This window comes from Rhinolophus hipposideros (genome assembly GCF_964194185.1).
Source record: "Rhinolophus hipposideros genome assembly, chromosome: 19".
Lineage (NCBI taxonomy): Eukaryota > Metazoa > Chordata > Mammalia > Chiroptera > Rhinolophidae > Rhinolophus > Rhinolophus hipposideros.
Genome location: NC_138065.1, coordinates 31,814,580 through 31,835,173, shown reverse-complemented (window position 1 = coordinate 31,835,173; position 20,594 = coordinate 31,814,580). Strand labels below are relative to the sequence as shown.

General features: G+C 43.5%; 2 protein-coding genes across 4 annotated transcripts; one reads left to right on the top strand and one right to left on the bottom strand.

Moving 5' to 3' along the window:
• Positions 1-652: 652 nt before the first annotated feature.
• DYRK3 (dual specificity tyrosine phosphorylation regulated kinase 3) lies at positions 653-10,727 on the bottom strand. 3 transcript variants are annotated; one of them, XM_081026386.1, is made up of 3 exons: positions 10,485-10,727; positions 8,478-8,589; positions 653-2,459 (listed from the first exon to the last, which is right to left on the bottom strand). In XM_081026386.1, exons 1-3 carry the CDS (start codon positions 10,559-10,561, stop codon positions 885-887), a joined length of 1,764 nt encoding a protein of 587 aa, XP_080882512.1. In that variant the 5' UTR covers positions 10,562-10,727; the 3' UTR covers positions 653-884. The 3 variants fall into 3 exon arrangements, with proteins under 3 accessions (XP_080882512.1, XP_080882513.1, XP_080882514.1); XM_081026387.1 differs by lacking the exon at positions 10,485-10,727 and adding an exon at positions 9,888-9,903; XM_081026388.1 differs by lacking the exon at positions 8,478-8,589 and having other exon boundaries at positions 10,485-10,715.
• Positions 2,425-8,466, top strand: LOC308487745 (small ribosomal subunit protein eS24-like). The gene has a single exon (XM_081026392.1). The coding sequence runs from the start codon at positions 4,238-4,240 to the stop codon at positions 4,628-4,630; it is 393 nt and encodes a 130-aa protein (XP_080882518.1). The 5' UTR covers positions 2,425-4,237; the 3' UTR covers positions 4,631-8,466.
• Positions 10,728-20,594: the final 9,867 nt, after the last annotated feature.

Below are 20,594 nucleotides of genomic sequence, written 5' to 3'. Positions count from 1 at the left end.
GTTTACCTGAATGTGACCATTCTTGTAAGGAGGAGAGTCCATGAAAATGCAAGTAGGCTGGTCCCCGGGGTTCCAAGAAATAAAGTACAGTGCATATGCCAACTGTGCCTTTAACATCTGGGTCACTTGGAGCAAAGAAGTTGCTTTCTCTTCCTTGGCGATCAGGGAGGAGGGATGCATCTGACTCACTTTTAATATCAGTGTTTGGTTCAAGTGGGTCCATGTCTATAAAACGCTTTGAGTGCCCAGGAAACAAATCAGAGGCAAAAAATAATATAAAAAAAACCCTTAAAATAAAAGCACCAGGCATCGCGGAATCGAAGGGGAATGAGTTACCGAGCAGGGATACCACTTCTCTGGGTGCCCAACAGCTGCCAGGAGCTTCCCCCCACCCAGTATTCTGCAATGCACCCTTTCACCTAGAACGCGCCCACAGAACGGACTGTTGGGGGCAAGACATCTAGCTTCGGCTCTCATCCATAACTAGGCCATGTCCCAAATTACCCATCTGGAACAGATGCTGAGGGAGACTAGAAGTGAGGCGTGGTTAGGATATACTTTTTGGTAGACCTTTTATCTTGAGAAAAAGGCATTTAAACTGATAGAATATACAGGTTGATGTACATCTGATAATAAAATGAAAAAGATACACTGACCTATTAAAAAGTCATTTAATGTATATTCCAGGATAGCCAACACAAGCTGATTAGGTAATTAGCCCTTGAAGAATTCTTTTTACAGTCATATAAAAATGTTTTGCCTTATTAAAAAGAAGTCTAGTCTAACAAAAACGTCCACCAATGGCTTGTATTTTTTTTCCATTTTCAGATTTGCAAGGTAATTAAAAATACATACATCTGCATCTCTGAGCATATCACGGTCCATTAGCTAATCAGTTTTGGCAACACACTGCACAGAGGGATACCACCATTGGTTTCTGACATTAAGTTAGCTTTAAGCTTATTGGCTATCCCAACAACTGGAGGCAGCTTGGAACCCAGTCCCTGGAAAGCATGTGCAGGATTCACTACCCGTTTGCCTGACACCTTCTCAATGGTAAGAGGTCTGGGCACAGACTTGCTAATCCAAGGATGTCTTAATGCTTGAGCTGGGGTCAGGCGGGCAGAAGGATCCCAGTGAAGACATCTTTTCAAAAACTCTACAAACAGGTAGTCATCACACCCTTTCAGTGCTGTCACCCAGTCTTTGCTCCCTGGGGGACCCCTCTTTTTACCCCTACGTGAGCGACCCCCCACAAGCACAACCCTCCCATCGGCCTGAGTAGTCACAGAACAGTAGCGAGGTAGGCCCTTGGAGTTAATAAAACACTTGGCACGTTTGGACTGCTCCAGAAGTTTGGGTGGCGGCATCCCTAGAAGCTCCATCATACAGGCCAACTGGTCTCCTTCATCTTCCCCAGGGAAGAGAGGCTGTCCTGTTAAAAGTTCTGCAAGGATGCAGCCGAAACTCCACATGTCGATAGGGGTGCTGTAGCGTCCTCCTAAGATGATCTCTGGAGCCCTGTAGAACCGAGACTGGATGTACGTGTAAAGCTTCTGATACTCGAAACAGCTGGACCCAAAGTCAATGACCTTGGTCGCACTGCGCCCATGGTGTTTGAGGAGAATGTTTTCTGGCTTCAGGTCACAGTGAATGATCTTATTTTTGTGGAGAGCATCCAAGGATTGCAAGATGGATTGAGCAAACTTGCGTACTAACTGGACGCTAAAACCCTGAAACTTGTTTTTTTTAATTAGCTCATAAAGGTCTATGCTCAGCAACTCAAAGGCCATGCAAACATGGTTCCGGAATGTGAAACTTTCCAGCATGTGGATAACATTCATGCTACCAGTTTTATCTTGCTTCCTAAGATGCTCCAAAATCCGGATCTCCTCAGCTGCCTGACGATGGAAACGCTTTTCATTGCGCACCATCTTTAGGGCCACGTACTGTCGAAGTTTGTGATCATAGACCCGGGCTACCTGCCCAAAACTCCCCTTGCCAATAATCTTCAGCACCTCATATCGATAAGCGAGGTGGTCTCGAGGTACATGAATATAGGCCCCATCTGCATCATCATACCCCCCATTATTGGGACCACCAATAACTCCATGTCTTTTTTTGGCATTTGGACCCACAAAGTAAATTTCTGGATAATTGACGATTTCCAGCTTCTCGTAAGCAGTGAGGTGGTGTTTATATTGCTTCAGTGCTTGTTCTGGAGTCAGAGGCACCACTTTGGACGCTTTGGGTGAATTGCTGGATTTTACTGTATTCAAGCTATCTGAACTTTTACCCTGAGAAACGGTAGGAGAGCATTTTTCAGCGTCGTTGATGCCATCTGATTGAAAAGTATCAGATTTTCTGTTGCCAAATTCTTGAAACAGCTGTTCCACCTTCATTTCACCTCCATTCAGAAAGCGCTGAGTATGATCTCTTGTTAACTGCTCAGTGGTGAACTATGGAAAAGAAAAATGAATATAATGTTAAAATCACTAAAAACAATGGAAAGATGAAAGAATCCTACCCCTGACTTAACAACAAATCATGTCCAGTAGTTTTGGTTAAAAAGACCCAAAAGTGAGATAAGAAAAGCAGAAGTCTCTAGAAACTTCTTTGCATTAATCCTCAGACTCCCCAAGTATGAAAGCCACCACATCCCCTACACTGGCTTTGCTTTGCTCAAGACAAGATGGTCTTCTTACCATACCCTAAACATGCTAGGTTCCTTCTAATAGGTATGTATTTCTATTAAGAATCTTCTTACCCCCCATCCACTCAGATCCGACACTCTTTCAAGGTCCAATTCCAGTCCTCTCTCTCCCACTTAGAACTACTACTCCAAGCCTACTGCTTTTCGAGTCTGTACACAAAATCTGGCACTTGATTATATATATATCCGTCTTGTATTGTTTATTAAGGGTTTCAAGTACCTTCCCAAATCTTAAGGGTATATAGCGGGATCAAAGTAACGTACATTACACTATTCTATAAATGACAAAGTACTATTAAGGGACAGAGGCAGGATTTGAACCCAGGTCTTCTGACTGTCAGTCCCTTCCCATTAACATAACCTGGCAGCAGGTTCTCCTAGTGCCTGTACTATCCAGTGGGGCTGAATGTTGACCATGGCCTGGAATTAACCAACGCCTCATCATTTACTCTCAGGTCCCTAAATTATCGCAGCCTTTTAGCTCAGCTTTTGAATCACAAAAGCTCTAAGCCAGAGAGAACTCTAGGTCAATGCTTTATGTATCTGAATAGCACTGAGAACCCAATGCTCTCATGCTTCTTGTAAAACTCTCCTAAAGAGATAAAGGGTCTCTTTCTCCCCCTCTCATATACACTAAGTGATAAAGGCATCCTGCTACTGTTTTTACTTGATTTTGCTTAACCTTTGCCTGTAAGGAACAGTAACCCACAGAAGAAAGTTCTATATATTCCTCTGAAATGAAACAAGATTCTTTGAAATTAGATGGAGGAAAAGAAAAGCCAAAACAAACAAACAAACAAATAAATAGATACTGTGTTTCCCTGAAAATAAGACCGAGTCTTATATTAATTTTTGCTCCAAAAGATGTATTAGGGCTTATGTTCAGGGGATGTCATCCTGAAAAATCATGCTAGAGCTTATGTTCCGGTTAGGTCTTATTTTCGGGAAACACGGTAGGTAGGTAGGTAGGTAGGTAGGTAGGTAGGTAGATAGATAGATATGTAAGAAGGTGCTAGAAGAAAAGAAGAAGAAAAAACGTTAAATCTGTTGTTAAAAAAAAATTCTAGGATACTTCAAAGAACATCTGTTATTAATGGACCCTGAAAAATTGTACTCCTGGTCTAACAGCCTCTATGCTCGGGGGTAGACAATTTCAGGTGGGCTCTGAACTATGGTTATAATGTCTAAAAATATCATAAAAATTTAAAGGTAATGATTCGAAGTGGCAAAAATTCTGAAAAATAGAATTTTAATATAATCGAAACAAATAACACCTGGCCTATTACTCAAAATAAATAACAATGTAAAAGATGAAAATATAAACAACAAAAAAAGGATAAAAGAATTTAAGTGTTGGCATACTCTTTTAAAGACAGCTCCTAATCTAAGTTACAAAAGCAGGACATTATTTCTTGCCTGATCCTTTTAGGTTATTTAATCAATTTCAACATATATAGAGTACTACAATTATAAAATGAGGTATTACTTTTTTCCCCCCTGGAAGCTTGAAGGCCCGCTGCCATCATGAACGACAAAGTAACTATCCGGACCAGGAAGTTCATGATCAATAGACTACTTCAACAGAAACAGATGGTCATCGACATCCTTCACCCTGGGAAGGCAACAGTACCTAAGACAGAAATTCGGGAAAAACTAGACAAAATGTACAAGACCACACCAGATGTCATCTTTGTATTTGGATTCAGAACCCATTTCGGTAGTGGCAAGACAACTGGCTTTGGCATGATTTATGATTCCTTGGATTATGCAAAGAAAAATGAACCCAAACATAGACTTGCAAGACATAGCCTGTATGAGAAGAAAAAGACCTCAAGAAGACAGCGAAAGGAACGCAAGAACAGAATGAAGAAAGTTAGGGGGACTGTAAAGGCCAATGTTGGTGCTGGCAAAAAGTGACATGGAGATTGGATGACAGAAGGAGTAAAGATTCATCAGTGACTTTGTGATGATTGAGCAGATTTTTCATGAGAGGACTAATAAACTAAGAATTTAAAAAAAAAAAATGCGGTATTACACGATTTTACACAAAAGCAGCCAGCACAACTGCAGCCACACTTTGGCATTTAGTTTTAAAGTAAAAAGGCAAGATATGGACCAGGAAAAATCTCGCTGATACCAAAACAGAGAACTATCACTGGTCAAAAAAATAAAATAGGCCTGCAGATAGAACCTAAATACCTTGCTAAAATGTAAAGTATAATGCAACATTTTTCTCATCAGTAATTAAGTCAAATAATTATTCCTGTATGGGGAAATGAAAAAAAGAAGAGGGTCCTATCAATCTATCCAACATTCACATGAACATTTATTGTTTGTATTAGAAGTGCCTAAAAAACAGATGTTCTCAAGGAACTACAATGTATTAGAAGATACTTTGGCTAAATTAGGGAACTATAATTGTTTAGTTTTAGGTAGATTTACATAACAAAAATGAACATTTGCATGCATCTCAGCCAATTCTCTTTAAAATTTGTACTCCGTAACTTAAACGCATCTAAATATTTACTGCTAGTCTTGGGAACACATTCTGAAGAAACATGAAGTCAGAAGGCCTGGGTTGGGGTCCTGGCTGTCCTGCTTAACCTTTATCTGTAGAACACAGACAATGCTTTGCAGGATGTTGTTGAATCAAACCATAATAATACATGAAATACCCTCATAAACTATAAAACATTTTAAAAACACTGGTAACAATAATTTTCAATATATCAAGGTTTAAACTCCTATACACACTCCCTTTCCCCATTCAGTTTATCTCTTTTCTCTGTGGTGCCCTCCTCCATATGTCCAGTCTCCCTCCACAAGACGTCTGGTACTAAATATGCCTTCGCTCCATGAAGGCTTCCACAATAGGCCTTCCCTTAGGACGCACAGAAACACCTCACCCCTTTTCTCCCCCACATAAAACTTGCTTTCAACTTGCTATACAATTTAATGTGTTACCTCTCCAGAGATATTTGAACTTTAACAGAAGATCACTGCCTTAACTCAAAGGAATGACTCTCTAGGAACTGCAGTCATCAATGACAAGCTGGTAGGAAAGGTATTTGTGGCCCAGGGTCCATCCCTGGGTATTTCACCTACTCTGCCTACATGTAAGGCTGAGCTGGCTCTGGAGGTCTTCATTTCTGTTTGTGATAAAGAGAGGGTCTCAGGTACAGAACATTAATAAGAACAGATCTATAAGAGAAATTCAATTTCCATAGAACAATTACAATAAGATTAAGGAGGTCATTTGGATTTCCTGACTCATGGTTTTTCCTAAAAGCGAGACTTAATCTCTCCCCCTGCAAATTAAGTCTTATTTTGCCGTCTGGAACTACACAGAAGTATCCAAATTTCATGTAAAACCCCTCAGATACCTAAAAGGGGCTGTCCTGACCCCACCATTTTTCCCTAGGTTCATCATCACCATTATCATCCTGTACTTCACACGGCTTATGTCAGATTCCCTTATTATCCTATTCACATTCTCAACACAGGCTGCACGTCACCTCTCTCCTGACGTGGAACTCACAGAACAGAACACGATACTTCAGGTGTAGTCCACCATGGATTATCAAGGTTTGAATCTCCAGTGAATCTGAAGAATACCAGGAAGGAAGTTTTCCACACAGGGAGGGGTTCTCTCCTCCGCTTTCTTTCCTTTCCTGTAAATAACTTAAATACTGGCCTGAATCAATTATGTATCAAGTCTGCTGTGCTATAAATAAAATCTTCCTTCCATTGTTCTAGGAGGAGCTACAATTTTCACACAGGTTAGAGTATGATAGTTTTAAAACACAATATATTTCTAGTCTGGGTTTATAATCATAATAACCAAGCAACATATAGGATCGGCTACACTAAATATCTTAACTGTAATTATATCCAGAGGCAGATAATGCCAGCTTAATCATGTTTTATTTAAGAATGCTTCACATATACTGTTAATTTGGGAGTCTCTTGACATTTCAAATAGAATCTTCTATCGTTGAATCAAGTCTTAAAGATCTTAAGAAATTCAGGAAAAAATACCCATCTTATCCAGATATAAAACATTACCTTCCTTCCTAGTTTTTACCCTAAATCTCTGCAACACAAAGCTTAACCCAATAAAAGCCTCTGAGTAGATGATTTACAGTTAACAATGAGAATGGAAGAGCATCTTGGAAAACAGTGATGCTAAAAGAGTTTGTGAAACTCTTGTGAAAACACCAATAGGGTCTTGGGATAGAGTCATGGCATTGCGAACTGGAGTTGTCACCATGAGGTCAAAAAGCATTTTTTTCAGTAAAGTTTCCAAAGACACCGTTGGGTTAGAATCTAAAATCTTGTGTTTCCAAAAACTGTTACTCTGAATATCATACAGTAAGAAATTCATTTTGATTCTGAAACATACAATTTAACTGGCCTATTGGAAAGTGATTAGCATTGGCTAACTCTGAACTCAAGCCGAAATGAACTTGAAGTCACATGTTAACGCACCAGCCTCCTACAGAGGTGCTAACTGGCAAAAAGTAACCAAGAAATCTGACAGACAACACAAGGAATGTGTGGCTCTGAGAGGTTTTTATATTAAAGAAATAAACTGCAGAGAATGGGAAAGAATGCCACTTCACTCGAGAGAGATTAAGAATCGGATGACCAGCCTTCCAAATATATTTAGCCCGTACTTTGTCATATTATTGGCCTTGAAAGTAGTGAAAAGGTTGATTTTTATTAGCAAACGTTGACCAGAAGTTGGGAAGGACAATGGAAAATACAAGTAATCATTATATTCAGGTAGAAACAATTTTAGATCTTAAACACAGAAATATGAAGAAACATTACAAATTAATCTATTTAATTATTCAATTTGTTCATTAGATGTTATACGCAGCAAAGTCACAGGATAGCTTCTCCCTATCATGGAACTTGTCCAAACCCTGCTCTCCTTGCTCCTTTGTGTATGCTGAGGGAATGTGAATTAATTTTTTTATTATCTTAACAGTGTCCAAAGCTAAATTTCTGCAGTCTCCAAAATGATTAAATGCATCAAAAACCACGCTGTACTGCTAAGTTTTTTTTATAATCTATAAAACGGTTGTCTTCAAATTGATGGTTGCCAAAAGGGAGGGGGATGGGGGATTGGGCAGAAAAAGGGAAGGGGATTAAGTACAAACTTCCACTTATAAAATAAGTCATGGGATGGAAAGTACAGCACAGGGAATACAGTCAATAATATCATAACAATTATACGTTGTGTCAGACTGGTATTAGCCTTGTCATTTTGATCCCTTTGTAAGGTCTATAAATGTTGAATCACTTACATTGTACACCTGAAACTAATATAATATAGTATGTCAACTATAATTAAAAATAAATTTAAAAATAAAAAAATTTTTAAAATGATTCTCTGACATACTAAGCTAGAATTGCATTTCTCTATCGTAGAAAAAAAAATGGAGCCTTTGTAATACACTATATGTATATCATCCAATAAAAAATTAAACGTTTACCTAGATAAAAATAGAATATTATTTTTTTCCTAATCCCATATATTTATCCCAGTGATTAAAAGGAATAGCTGGGTTCCAAATAAAAATTAATCTGAAAAGCTAAATTTGGACCACAGAAATTATTTCAAAGTCAAGAGAAACAAAAGGATACAAAGGATACAAAGAGTCTGGGTTGTCAGCTAGATGTAACTGTACCTTGACGTTTAGTGGTACTTCCTCCTTCCCAAGACAATCACAATGCAAGAATTACTTGATTTACTTACATTTAGTCTTCTGGGCAGAGGTGGTTCAGAAGGATTGCAGAGAACATTTGAACAGGGTGGGCATTTGGTTTCATCTATCATCATGAAGGTATCATAGACACCATCCCCCAATCTAGTTGAAAGTATTACAGATAAAATCTGTCAGTAACTGAAGTACATACATTTCTATCTGCAAAACACCCGGTGTCTTAACTGCTTCATATCTGCTACAAAGAATAATGAATACAAGTAAATATCTACACTGCCTTTTGGCATTGAATACAGATAACTGGGGTGTTTGGTAGATGAACAAAGAAACCTAACTTTTATTTATTTTTTTTTTCCTAACTTTTATTTTTTAAAGAAAGTATAGCATTTCTAGGTTTGTACTTTGAAATAGTTAAAACAAGTCTTACTTTCTGAAAGTTGTTAAAAATAAGGGCTATAGCAAAAGAATCTCATTTAATTTACTACTTGAAAATGAAGGCTAGTTTGAATCAGAAGCCTAAAAATAACCAGAACAGGGCAAAAAAAAAAAAAAAGAAGTAACTGTAATTTTAAGACTTGGGTTCTAATCTCAGCTCTACCACTGGCTGCACTACATTCCTTCCCAGCCTGTTTTCCACATGTTAAAATGGGAAGAGTTCTAGTCTACACACTTCTCGGTCTTACAGGCAAGAAATAAATGGCCTTCTTAGGGCTGTCTTTTTATTTATTTATTTATTTATTTATTTACCTACTTAACATCTACCTAACTTGTAGAAAAATACAGTGAAAACTACAGGAAATATTAAGGGATCCTCTAAATTACAAGACGTACTGATTGAATTTTAGTTCTTTACCCACTGTGTTTTCTGGTGGATGGTGGAAACTAAATGCTAAATGATTAAGGATCATTTCTTCATTCTTTAACACTGTGCCTCTACCATGGTAAGGGAACACAAAAGAAGGAGAGGATTTATTTAATCCACAAGATGGCCCTGAATAACGTATTTCATCTGCCACCAAAAACATGGATTTCCCAGTTACACACATCAGCATTTCATTATTTCATTTTTACATGATCTACTATGAATACAAACAATGGTGATGACCGAGTTGCAGAGGAAGAATTTTTTTATATCTTTTAAAATATGCCGGAATATTCTTGTTGCCTTTAAAAACTGTTTTGTAAAATCAGTTCTAGAGTTTTCTTAATCGATGTGTTACAAAAATGGAGTAAAAAAAACCACCACAAATATTTTTGGAATGTTCTTTTTAAAATCATGCTCTCAGATTCGGATAGAATCACTTATACCTTTAACGAAAGCGGTTTCACTGACAAGAACCAAACATTCTGAATGTGACTGACTCTTTGCCAACAGCATGAATAAAACAAACAAAACGGTACAGGCATCCACATTTACGGAGAAAAAGATAAAGAAGACTTACAAGATTTTTTATAAAGCACCAGAGAAAATTACCCGAAGGAAGTCTCCATGCAAATAAAGGGGGGGTCCCTTCTCCCCTAAATTTAGGTGTGAAATACAATGTAAGGCGGAGCCTCTCTCAAAACAGGATCCACCGAAAGCCCTATCAGGAGAGCCCCTCGCCTGCACAGCCAAAGCCAAACCGCACCCCACACCGCACAGCCCCAAGAATTCAGCCCTTGGTTATCAGCTCTGAGCAACAGGGCTTCTCTGCAAGCGACTGTTCCCTGTCTTCCCAGTGTGCTAAAAAGCCCCACAAAAAGTCGCAGCTTCTCAGACTTCCTTACCACATAACCCAAGATCTAGGGCTTCAGAGACCACAGCGAGGGTGGGAATTCCTCTTCCCCCAACTCCACTCCAGCCCCTCCCCTGCTCCCGGTGGGCTGGGGGGAGGGGAGCCGAGGAAGAGGAAGAGCGTGGGCCGGTCACTGGGAAAACATCAGACCCCTTCCCTCGTCCCCCCTGCTGGGGGCCCCGGCTTCCCCCGCCCCAGGACCCCGCCGCCAGCGCCAGCCGCTCAACCGTGCGCCCCCAGCCCGTTACCCCGCGGCGCCGTTACCTCCGCTGCTGGGGCGGGAGTCCGGCTCCGGGCGGCGCCGCATCCTTCCGCCCGGGCCCGCGAGCAGTGCCTCCCATCCCCTATCTCGGGACCCCCGGGGGGGGCGGCGGTTGGAGCTTCCGGCGGGCAGCGTTCCGGCGGGCTGCGCTGGGGCGGCTGGGTCCCAGGCTGCGACGCTTCCGCGGAGACCCCGGTGTAGACACTGCAGCTCCGCGCGCCGCCGCTCGCTACTCGCCGGGGCCCGGAGCGAAAAGAGGAGCAGCAAGGGCGGGCGGGGGAGTGGTGTGGTCGCCTAGCAACCGAGGCACGCCCCGGGAGACGCCTCTGCGCAAAGACGCAGGGACGCACAGGGGCGGGACCCGAGGCCTCCGGTAGCGCAGGCTCGGGAGGTTCCAGGCGAGGCGCCGCGCCCCAGCCCCCGGGTGGCGCTGACTGCGAGCTGAGATGCCGGAGCCGCGGCCGGGCGTTGGCAGAAGGGCTCCCGCGGAGTACTGTGCAAGTGGCACTTAATCCCCATTCCGACCTCAGAAGTCTGCTGCCCCTTAGCATGTTGCAGCCTGCAGTTCTAAAATGTCTCTTGAATACGAATGAAAAATGAATGAAAAAATGTGTAATTTCTTAGACTTCCCTGCTGAACCCCCCACCCTCAGGGTAATGAGTTGCGTCGGAGCGTAATAATAATAAAAAACCCAGTTAGTGACGCTGTACCAGCGCTTCAGAATATTGCATTGCTTTATTCAATCTCAGTCACTACACCAGATGACAGCCCTCTTTTGCAGTTTTCAATAGGATCCAGAATGTAAGCTGAGGGTTTTCTGACTCCCCTGCAATGGGATGCCACGGATGGCAGGGCTCAAAGAACCGTCCTAGGTATGAGGAAACTGAGGCCGGAGGAGCGCTGCTTCCTCGGGACCATCAAGTTGGCAAAACCTGAACTAGAAGTCTGCAGATTCTCAGCCTTCCTCCTACTGCACCAGGCCCCCTGGAAATCTCTCCCTGTCTTTTTCTTTGGACTCTGTGTGTCCGTGGGGGTGGGGATCGGGAGCGGGGGGGAGGGGCGGGGGAGGCGTCTTCCTTTTCTGAAAAGTTAGGACACCTCAGTAATACCAATGTTAGGCAGATTTTGACAGTGGGAACGAAAGTGAGAGAGAAAGATGTTAAAATACCTAGAACACAAGTGTTGTTTTCTTAAGCGTGGCATCCAATCGGGTTTTCTAAAACTGTAAAGCTGATCCTCTTGGAAAGAACCAAAAGCCGTGTTCTCCAAATGCTGAACACGGGCGCCACCTGGTGGGACTTGGGGACTCATGGTCCCAAACTAGCTAGCGTAGTGCATAAACTGAAAATTTCCGTCCAAGGCTCATTTCCGTGTGACTAAAAGTCATATTCCCTGTTCTCATGCCTCCAATTAAACATGCCCTTAAAATCCAAAGACTCTTCACTTTGTAAATTAAGAATGTGTTCTTTTGGGGAACTTTATTCTTTGTGATCAATGTTGCTTTAGTGTCTCTGATATAGATCTAAATAAAAATGTTTTCTTCCATGATGATTTTTTTAAAATTTCTAATTTTATGAATAAGCTTTTCTGATCTTTTTGTCTCCCCCCCAACCAGAATAATCCTGCTTGCATTTGGATTTGGATTTGGGCTCCCATGGAAGCTTTTGTTTGAAGAAAGCTCCATGGCAACCAAACGTTTGAACTACATTGTTGCTAAGGTCCCTTCCAGTTCTAAGATTGCAAAATTCTATTAAATCATCACTGTTCTTAGTACTTACATGGACACCTCAGACCACCTTACTGCCCTAAACATTCGAATGGGCCTTGCCCCACAGGTTTTCTTATTACCTTATTCTGAATCCCTGCTTTGAGAGAATTGGATCTCTTGTCTGTGTTCCAGACATATCTCTGTGAACCAACCAGAGGTGATCCTGCTCCCCTTCCTGCCCCTGAGGTGGGAAACACAAAGGCTCCCTTTCTCTTTAGCCTATTGTTCCCATGGTCAAGGGAGGGAGGATTCCTTGAGGTTGCTGGAGCTTCATAAATCTCTAACCTTAGTGACCAATATGTCTTACTTTCCAATATGTCTTCGAAGAACACCTGTTTTAACAGTACGCTAGATTAATGTCCAGTGAGGGACCTAGCAGAGCACTGAGCTGCTGCTCTGTGCTCTCTAACTTTTGAGCAGGCAGCTTCCACACCATTCACTCCCTTGCTTCCCCATCCAAAGCCTCACTTAAGAGTAATTCAAAATTGACATTATCTTTCGCCACCTAAAGCCAGATTTACCTACCGTGGATTAGCCAAATATCATATAAGATATCCATCTGCCCTTTGAAGCTTGTCTAAGACATCTGCAAAATAAGGAATCTGTAACAAACAAATTGAAAAATGCAACTCTTCCAGGATCTTCAAAAATCATCAGAATATTCAGAATCTGATAACAGCAGTTTCAAATGCCTAGATTAAGAAAATATCCCTGTGGCCACATTCACTTGGAATTATGTGATGAAAGAGTTGTTGGTGGGTTAAGTTTAAATCATTTCATTGGTATGAATTATTCTTCGCAGCATGATGTGCCATAATGCATAGTATGATGTATGAATCACAAAACTGGAATGCATTAAAATAATCATTTGGGGAGAACTTGTGAGACTCACTCTTTTCCCCAAGCTGTATCAATCTCAAATTCACCTGAGCTCCAGAAACATGTACCTGCTATTGCTTCAGAAAAACAGAAATCTACCTCACTGAGAAACTAAAGCCGTGTCCTATATTCCTGGAGCCTCAGAAAAATGACTCTCTTCTGAACTTCATGCACTTTCTTTTCCCACTCCCTCTCTCTCTCTCCCATAAGGTTTGAAAGATGCCCCTGTTCACACTTCTGAATCTTGAAAACAAACAAACAAAATCCCTGTACTTCTTCCAGTACTTTAGGCACTTGGTTCTGTGTCTCCTAAACCCTGAAATTTATCCTTATTAACTCCAGAAAAGTCCATTTCTTCCCCAAAATTTCTGCCACCTCCTTTAACTTGCTCCTCCTGAGTCAGCATGACCGGTTCCACCTGCAGCCCCTGAAGAGCCACATGAAACTGTATTTCTGAAGTCTTGAAACCTAACCAAAACTCTTTCTAATCATCATTACCTTTTTTGTTTGTTTGTTTTTTAAGATTTTATTGGGGAAGGGGACAGGACTTTATTGGGGAACAGTGTGTACTTCCAGGCCTTTTTTCCAAGTCAAGTTGTTGTCCTTTCAATCTTAGTTGTGGAGGGCACAGCTCAGCTCCAGGTCCAGTTGCCGTTGCTAGTTGCAGGGGGCACAGCCCACCATCCCTTGTGGGAGTCGAACAGGCAACCTTGTGGTTGAGAGGACGCACTCCAACCAACTGAGCCATCCGGGAGCTCAGCAGCAGCTCAGCTCAAGGTGCCGCGTTCAATCTTAGTTGCAGGGGGTGCTGCCCACCATCCCTTGGGGGACTTGAGAAATTGAACCGGCAACCTTGTGGTTGAGAGCCCACTGGCCCATGTGGGAATCGAACCGGCAGCCTTCGGAATTAGGAGCATGGATCTCTAACCGCCTGAGCCACTGCGCCGGCCCATCATTACCTTTTATTAAGTATTTATTATGTTACAGGCACCATCTGAAGTACTTAACATACATTTTCTCATTTAATACTTACAACAGTCCTGTGAGATACATATTATCCCCATCTTACACTTCAGACAGCAATCTCAGAGATTACAAACTTGTTCCAGGTCACCCCGCTGGCATGTGATGAACTGGAATACAAACCCTGGTCTGTTTGATTCTAAAACCCAGTCCAGTCCCTTGAGTACTTGTATACTGCCTGTATTCCCCGAGCCTGTCAGGGTAGCCCAGACTGGATGACTGGATCCTTTGAATTCTGTGAGATACAGTTTTTCTTGATCTAAGATTCTAAAATGTGGTAGAATAATGGCTCCCCAAAGATGTCCATGTCTTAAACCCAGAACCTGTGAATATGTCTCCTTAAATAGCAAAAAAGGGACTTTGCAAATGTGAATAAGTTAAGGATCTTGAGCTGGGGAGATTATCCTAGGTTATCTGGATGGGCCCAATGTAATCACAGGGGACCGTGTGATGTGGAAGAGGAGGCAGGAGGCTCTGAGGACTGTGGAAGCAGAAGTCAGAGAGAAAAAAAGGGGATTTGACGATGCTTGTTTTGGGTTTTGAAGATGGAGAAAGGGGCCACAAGTCAAGGAATGAGGGTGGCCTCTAGAAGATAGAAAAGGCAAGGAAACAGATTCTTCCCTAGAGCCTTTGGAAAGAACACAGCTCTGCTAATAGCTTGATTTTTGCCTTTCTGACCTCCAGAACTATGAGATATTAAATCTGTGTTGTTTTAAGCCACTAAATTCGTGGCAGTTTGTTACATTAAAGCTTAAGAGCCTTGGACACTGTGGTAAATTAAACATGAACACACATTCTTTGCAGCTGCTCCCAGTAAGTGGTGGAGACTCTTTTCCCAGTTCCTTTTCCTTTTTTTTTTTTTTTAATTGGGAAGGGAAGAGGACTTTACTGGGGAAGAGTGTGTATTTCCAGAACTTTTTTTTTTTTTATTGGGGGAACAGTAGTGTGTTTTTCCCAGGACTCATCAGCTCCATCCAAGTCAAGTTGTTGTCCTTTCAATCTTAGTTGTGGAGGGCTCAGCTCAGCTCCAGATCCAGTCGCAGTTGTCAGTTACAGGGGGCACAGCCCATCATCCACTGCAGGAGTCGAACCAGCAACCTTGTGATTGAGAGGACACGCTCCAACCAACTGAGCCATCCGGCCACCAGGGAGCTCAGCGGCAGCTCATTGACCCCACTCCAGTGCGGAGGGCGCAGCTCGCGGGCCCATGTGGGAATCCAACCGGCAGCCCCATCATCCAGAGTTGCGCTCTAACCAACTGAGCCACACAACTACCCCTCTTTTCCCAGTTCTTGAATGTGGCTAGTCATGTGACTTGCTTTAACCAATAGAAAGTAACAGAATGGGTTATGGGTTTAGTCCTCAGGAGACCCCACACGTTCTGTGTCATGCTCTTAGATGTTGCCACCATGTGGACCTTTCTGAACCTGCTTGCTGGAGAATCCTCAGCCAACACCACTTTCAGACAAGGTAGAGAGGCCATCAAGCAGAGTTTACCTGGATCACTCTCATGGAGACAATCATATGTGCCTGGAAGAAATACTTGGATAAGCGCCTTGTGGGAACAGTTGTGGGACAAGAGTAACAATCCCAAAAGACATTCAGAAAAACTGATGATGTCTAAAGTGCCCTCGAAGGAGAATGGGTTCAGTAGTCTGCAGGGATTTGGGAGTCCGAACACTGGAGGTCTTCCTTTCTGCCCTTTGCCTGCCTCGCTCTGCCCCTCCTCTAAACAAAGAAGCCAATATCTGGGTTAGAGGGAAATCCAGATATTTCCACTGGCCCTGATTATAATGATGGGTGCATGGGTCTGTCTCATTTTTTAAGACAGGGACTTTGTTTTACTAATAATTTTTATATTCCCCATGTCAAGCACAATGCTTGACACATAGTAGGCTCTTAGCAAAGATGTTGATGTCACCAGAATTTTAGAAACTATCCCCAATCATTGGTAATCTGTGTTAATATCCACTACTCCCAGCAAAATTTTACTTGCTCGTCATCCTGATGTGGGGGTCTCCTCACTTTTGTTTGCTTGCTTGCTTTTTGAGATAAAGGCATACTCTAGCACTGAGAAACCTAGAAACACAGTCCTTCTAGGCTGAGTGCCCACGAGGAACAGGAAACCAGTCTCCAGTGGACCCTGGAAAATGACTTCTTTCCTTCAGTCTTCCAGAGTGCATCGTGAGGTTTGCTATAGTCCAGAGCCCTGAGATGCTCTCGTCCTGAGCAGGTTTTCTGGGATACAGATAACACTACGGAATTGGAAAGTCACAGTTTTCTACGAGGAAAAAAGACATCTTTTAAAAAGTCCTCTTATAATACATCTGGTTTGCACTCCTTAACCAGTCTAAGCATGAAGTTCAGACAAAATACACCGAGAAGAGCATTTGAGACCCTGCTCCCCAGCATATGTCATCAGTTTGGCTCAAATAAACTCTTATGGGAAAAAAAGGCACACTAAGTTAAGAGCAATAAGTCCTCAAATTGCGTATGCTTGGAAATGTCATGGCCCTGGGAATAGGAAAGTAAAGGAAAGGAAACTTAACTTTTTAAAACCGAACTCTAAAAGAGCAATGAGAATGTTTTTATTTTTCCCTGGGATTTGATAATTAAGAGGCAAGGTATTACATACTCTCATACAGCCTTTGATTAAATAGCTTCATTTGTATAGTACCCACACTTCCTAGGAAATATCATAACATTAAAGTGATCCAAAACCATAGTTTCAGCTTCCTGTACTCCAGATCTGTACACAAAAATCGGACAATATTAATCAGGTGTCTTTTATAGACAAGGCCCTTTGCTTGGTGCATAGAAGTTTCCAGATCTTCGCCCCCACACCATGATCCGCATGGATGCCCCCTCTTTCTCCTTTGTTTTTCAGTTACCAAGAATCAATATCCTCACCTCATAGTCATCAAATTTATACCTATTATAGGAATTTAACAATTTCTATCCTGTTTTCCTAAATAGTCTTTTCTTCTTTGACTCTATCCTGCCTTTCCTGGATTGGACATCACAGGTCATCAGCATATTTCTACTATATGACCAGACCTGTTGGCAGGGTATGAGGATGTCCTATGTAATATTTGGGACATACTGATACTAAAAAATTATTCGGTTTTTCACCTGAAATGCTAACTTAACTGGGCACTTTGTATTTTTGTTTGCTAAATCTGGCAACCCTACATGTAGGGAATAAAATCTTCGTCTGGAATACTCTGAATTAGTCTTGAAATGTGGTCTTGGAAAAATCACCCTAAGTAACTATGAGGACAGTACCAGGAGTGCAGTTTCCAGGCTCTCGCCCTCACGTGGACAGGTGTTGGCTCAGGTAGTAAATGACCATCAACTGTGATTGGATGGCCATCAGCTGTGGCTAGTTGGCGGTCAGCTGTAACCAGTGAGCCATTGGCCACTAATATAACTGCCCTGGCTACACTAGCAGAAAATGGGGGCTAGAAAGAAAATGGTGACTGAGCTAGCAAGAGCGGAGTGCAGTTAGCAAGTGAGGTGGGTTGGCAGAGAGAAGTGGACGGCGGGTTGCAGATTGTGTGGCTCCTGCCTCCTGTGTCTCCAGCCCAGCCATCAGCGAGACTATAGTGGTATGGCTCCGTGGGTGTTCCTTTTTGACCTTACCATGTCCTGCGTTCTTATGTGGGAAGCAGGACCAGAGACCCTGCCTGACGACACCCTGCATGACAGTAATTCCCTCTTTCACCTCCCCAAAATACAAACTCTCGCACACACAATTTTATTCCCTAAATTCTTTTTCAATTTTAAGATTTTTTTTATTTACTAATTTTTTAGGTAAATTTTACACCCAGTCAAATGCACAGATCTTAAATGCATATTTTGATGAATTTTGACAAATGTGTCCTCCTGTGAAACATATTCCCTAATCAAGATAAAGAATGTATGTATAACCCCAGAAAGTTCCTTTGTGCCCCTTTCCAGTTCACTCTCTCACACCAGAGACAACCACCACAGATTAGTATTGCTTGTTCTTGAGCTTCTCATAAATGAGATGATACAGTAAAGAACTTGTCATGTGAGGCCTCTGGTCCCACCCCCGACATAAGAACGCAGGATGTGGCTAGGCCAAAAGGAACACCCACGGAGCCATAGGTAGGGGAGTCACACCACTATAGTCTCACTGGAGGTTGGAGTCACATGACCTGCAACCTGCCGTCTGCTTCTCTGCCTGCCAACCGACTGACTCACTCTCCACTCACCAACCTGCGCAGCCGCAGCAGTTATATCAGGGGCTAATTGGCTAACTGGTAACAGCTGAGGGTCAACTAGCCACAGCTGATGGCCATCTACTACCCGAGCCAGCACCTTTCCACGTGAGGCCGAGAGCCTGGAAACTGCTCTCTGGGGCTCTGTATCCACACTCCAGACCTCAGGGTCTCGCCTAACAATTTACATGACAAGCGTCTTCCGCGAGGGTCCCTGTGTCATATTAGCATACAGGCACCTACGGACGAAAAGAAACAATAGTCTTAGGAACCAACAATGGCAAATCCCTTCCATCTGGGAGGATACATGGTAGCTTTTTGTCCTGGGAAAGGAGGGTCGCTGCCACTGGCACCTTTCCCAGTTTGTGGGAAAGGTTTGTGGGACCTTTATGGCAGTGCTTGGGGTCCCTTGTGTAGTTTCAACATGTAACAGAACAGGGGACCCCATAATAGGCCATAGTGAGAGCACATAGATTCCCTGCAAAATCATCCTGGTATCGAGACCTCCGTATACTACAGTCACGTGCGGTGGCCACTCAGCCACCACCCCTGGCGTCACTTGCAAATCATGGGTCAAACTGGCCCCCAATGGGGCTATCAGACCCTACCACCAACAGTGGGGGCTTTTGACCTGCCAGGGCCAAGTCCATTGCTGCCTTTCCCCTGCTTTCAAGCATGTGGGTGCTGGCTGCAAAATGTTTCCATTTCTGCCAGTAGCCTGGCTTTAAGAGTCTCACTGGTGGTAACTTGTAATTGAATGGGAGCGGCCGTTCGATGTAGCAGAGCTTGTACTGGTGCCGGTCCTCCCTTCTGTGGTCTCTCATTCAGGACTCTCAGGACATCCCATAGACACGTGGCCCAGTCACGCATCGTGGGAGGGTGTTTTGACACCCGGACACCTTGCTTTAAAAGGCCGTTGGAGCGTTCAATCATGCCAGCTGCTTGTGGGTTATATGGGGTATGAAACAACCACTGCACGTCCATCCTGGCAGCCCAGCGTAAAATGGGTACCATGACTCGAGGGCACCCATAGAGGGCTCACAGCCATGTAAGAGCGACCACTGTATGCTGCTGAATTGCAGCCGGACACGGCCAAGCAAACATCAACCCCGTAGCAGTGTCCACTGCTGTGAACGCATACATAGCATTGTGGGCCTTAGGCAGGGGTCCAATGTAATCCACTTGCCAGCAAGTGAGGGGCACCCTCCCTTGCATAATCTGCTGTGTCTCCCAGGGAAGCCTCTGCCTTTGGGGGTTGTCCTGGGCACAGATGGCACAGTCATAGCAGGCATCTGCTATCTCCTGCCATTTCAAAGGCAGACCCCAGTGTCTGCTCACCTGCCACATGGTTCTGCTTCCAGCGTGCTGCAATTTCCTATGCAGCCAGTGGGCCACATCAGTGGCAGGAGCCCGTTCTAACCATCGGACACTTGCTAGAGCATCTGCTTCATCATTACCTGGGACACTAAGGGGGAGTGACCTGTGACATGCATTAGGGCCACCTCCTTTGCCAGTCCTAGGTCCCAGAGGTCCTGCCACATGGCTTGACCCCACAGTGGACAGTGTCTTACCAACCAGTTTTGGTGTTTCCACATAGGGAACCACAACGTTAGGCCCCAGAACACTGCCCAGCTGTCAGTACAAATAACTAGGGGCCCGGGCTCGTGGCTGATTACTATCCACACAGCCCGTAATTCAGCCCACTGGCTACTATGGCCTGTCCCAGTATCAAATCAAATGGTGTCTGTTTTGGGCTGCACACCAATAGCCGTCCAAATGGTTGCAGGTCCTCGGCTAGAACCATTGGTAAACCAGGCATCCTCAGGTACTGGGGACTGTCCTTCTTTGTAGGGCGAGGGCTCCAAGTCCTCCCCTCTAGGCAGAGCACTTGGTTCAGCTTGGCCTACAAGCTCCACAGGCCCCAGGACCTATTGTAGCTCTGTGCTCAAAGGGCTTGAACTAAGGGTACTACGTTGCTTCAAGTAGGCACCCACTTGGTGAGGGTGGTGGTCTGTGCCTCCCCCATTTGGGGTCCCTGGGTCCACGTACAGACCCATCCCAGGACGGGATAGGTTGTTCAAACCAACATCCGTGCTGTTCCTGTGATGGCTTCTGTGGCCACTCGGGCTGCATACACAGCGGCCAGCTGTTTCTCTATTAGAGAGTAGTGGACCTCCGCTTCTTTCCATAATTGGAAC

Bases quoted from the DNA above. Each gene is read 5' to 3' on its own strand.
- DYRK3 (XM_081026386.1), bottom strand. From the start codon at position 10,561: ATGGGAGGCACTGCTCGCGGGCCCGGGCGGAAGGATGCGGCGCCGCCC. The intron at 8,590-10,484 runs GTAACGGCGCCG...ACTTTCAACTAG, and splicing joins CTCCCGCCCCAGCAGCGGAG to ATTGGGGGATGGTGTCTATG. The intron at 2,460-8,477 runs GTAAGTAAATCA...TCTTTTCCATAG, and splicing joins CTCTGCCCAGAAGACTAAAT to TTCACCACTGAGCAGTTAAC.
- LOC308487745 (XM_081026392.1), top strand. From the start codon at position 4,238: ATGAACGACAAAGTAACTATCCGGACCAGGAAGTTCATGATCAATAGA.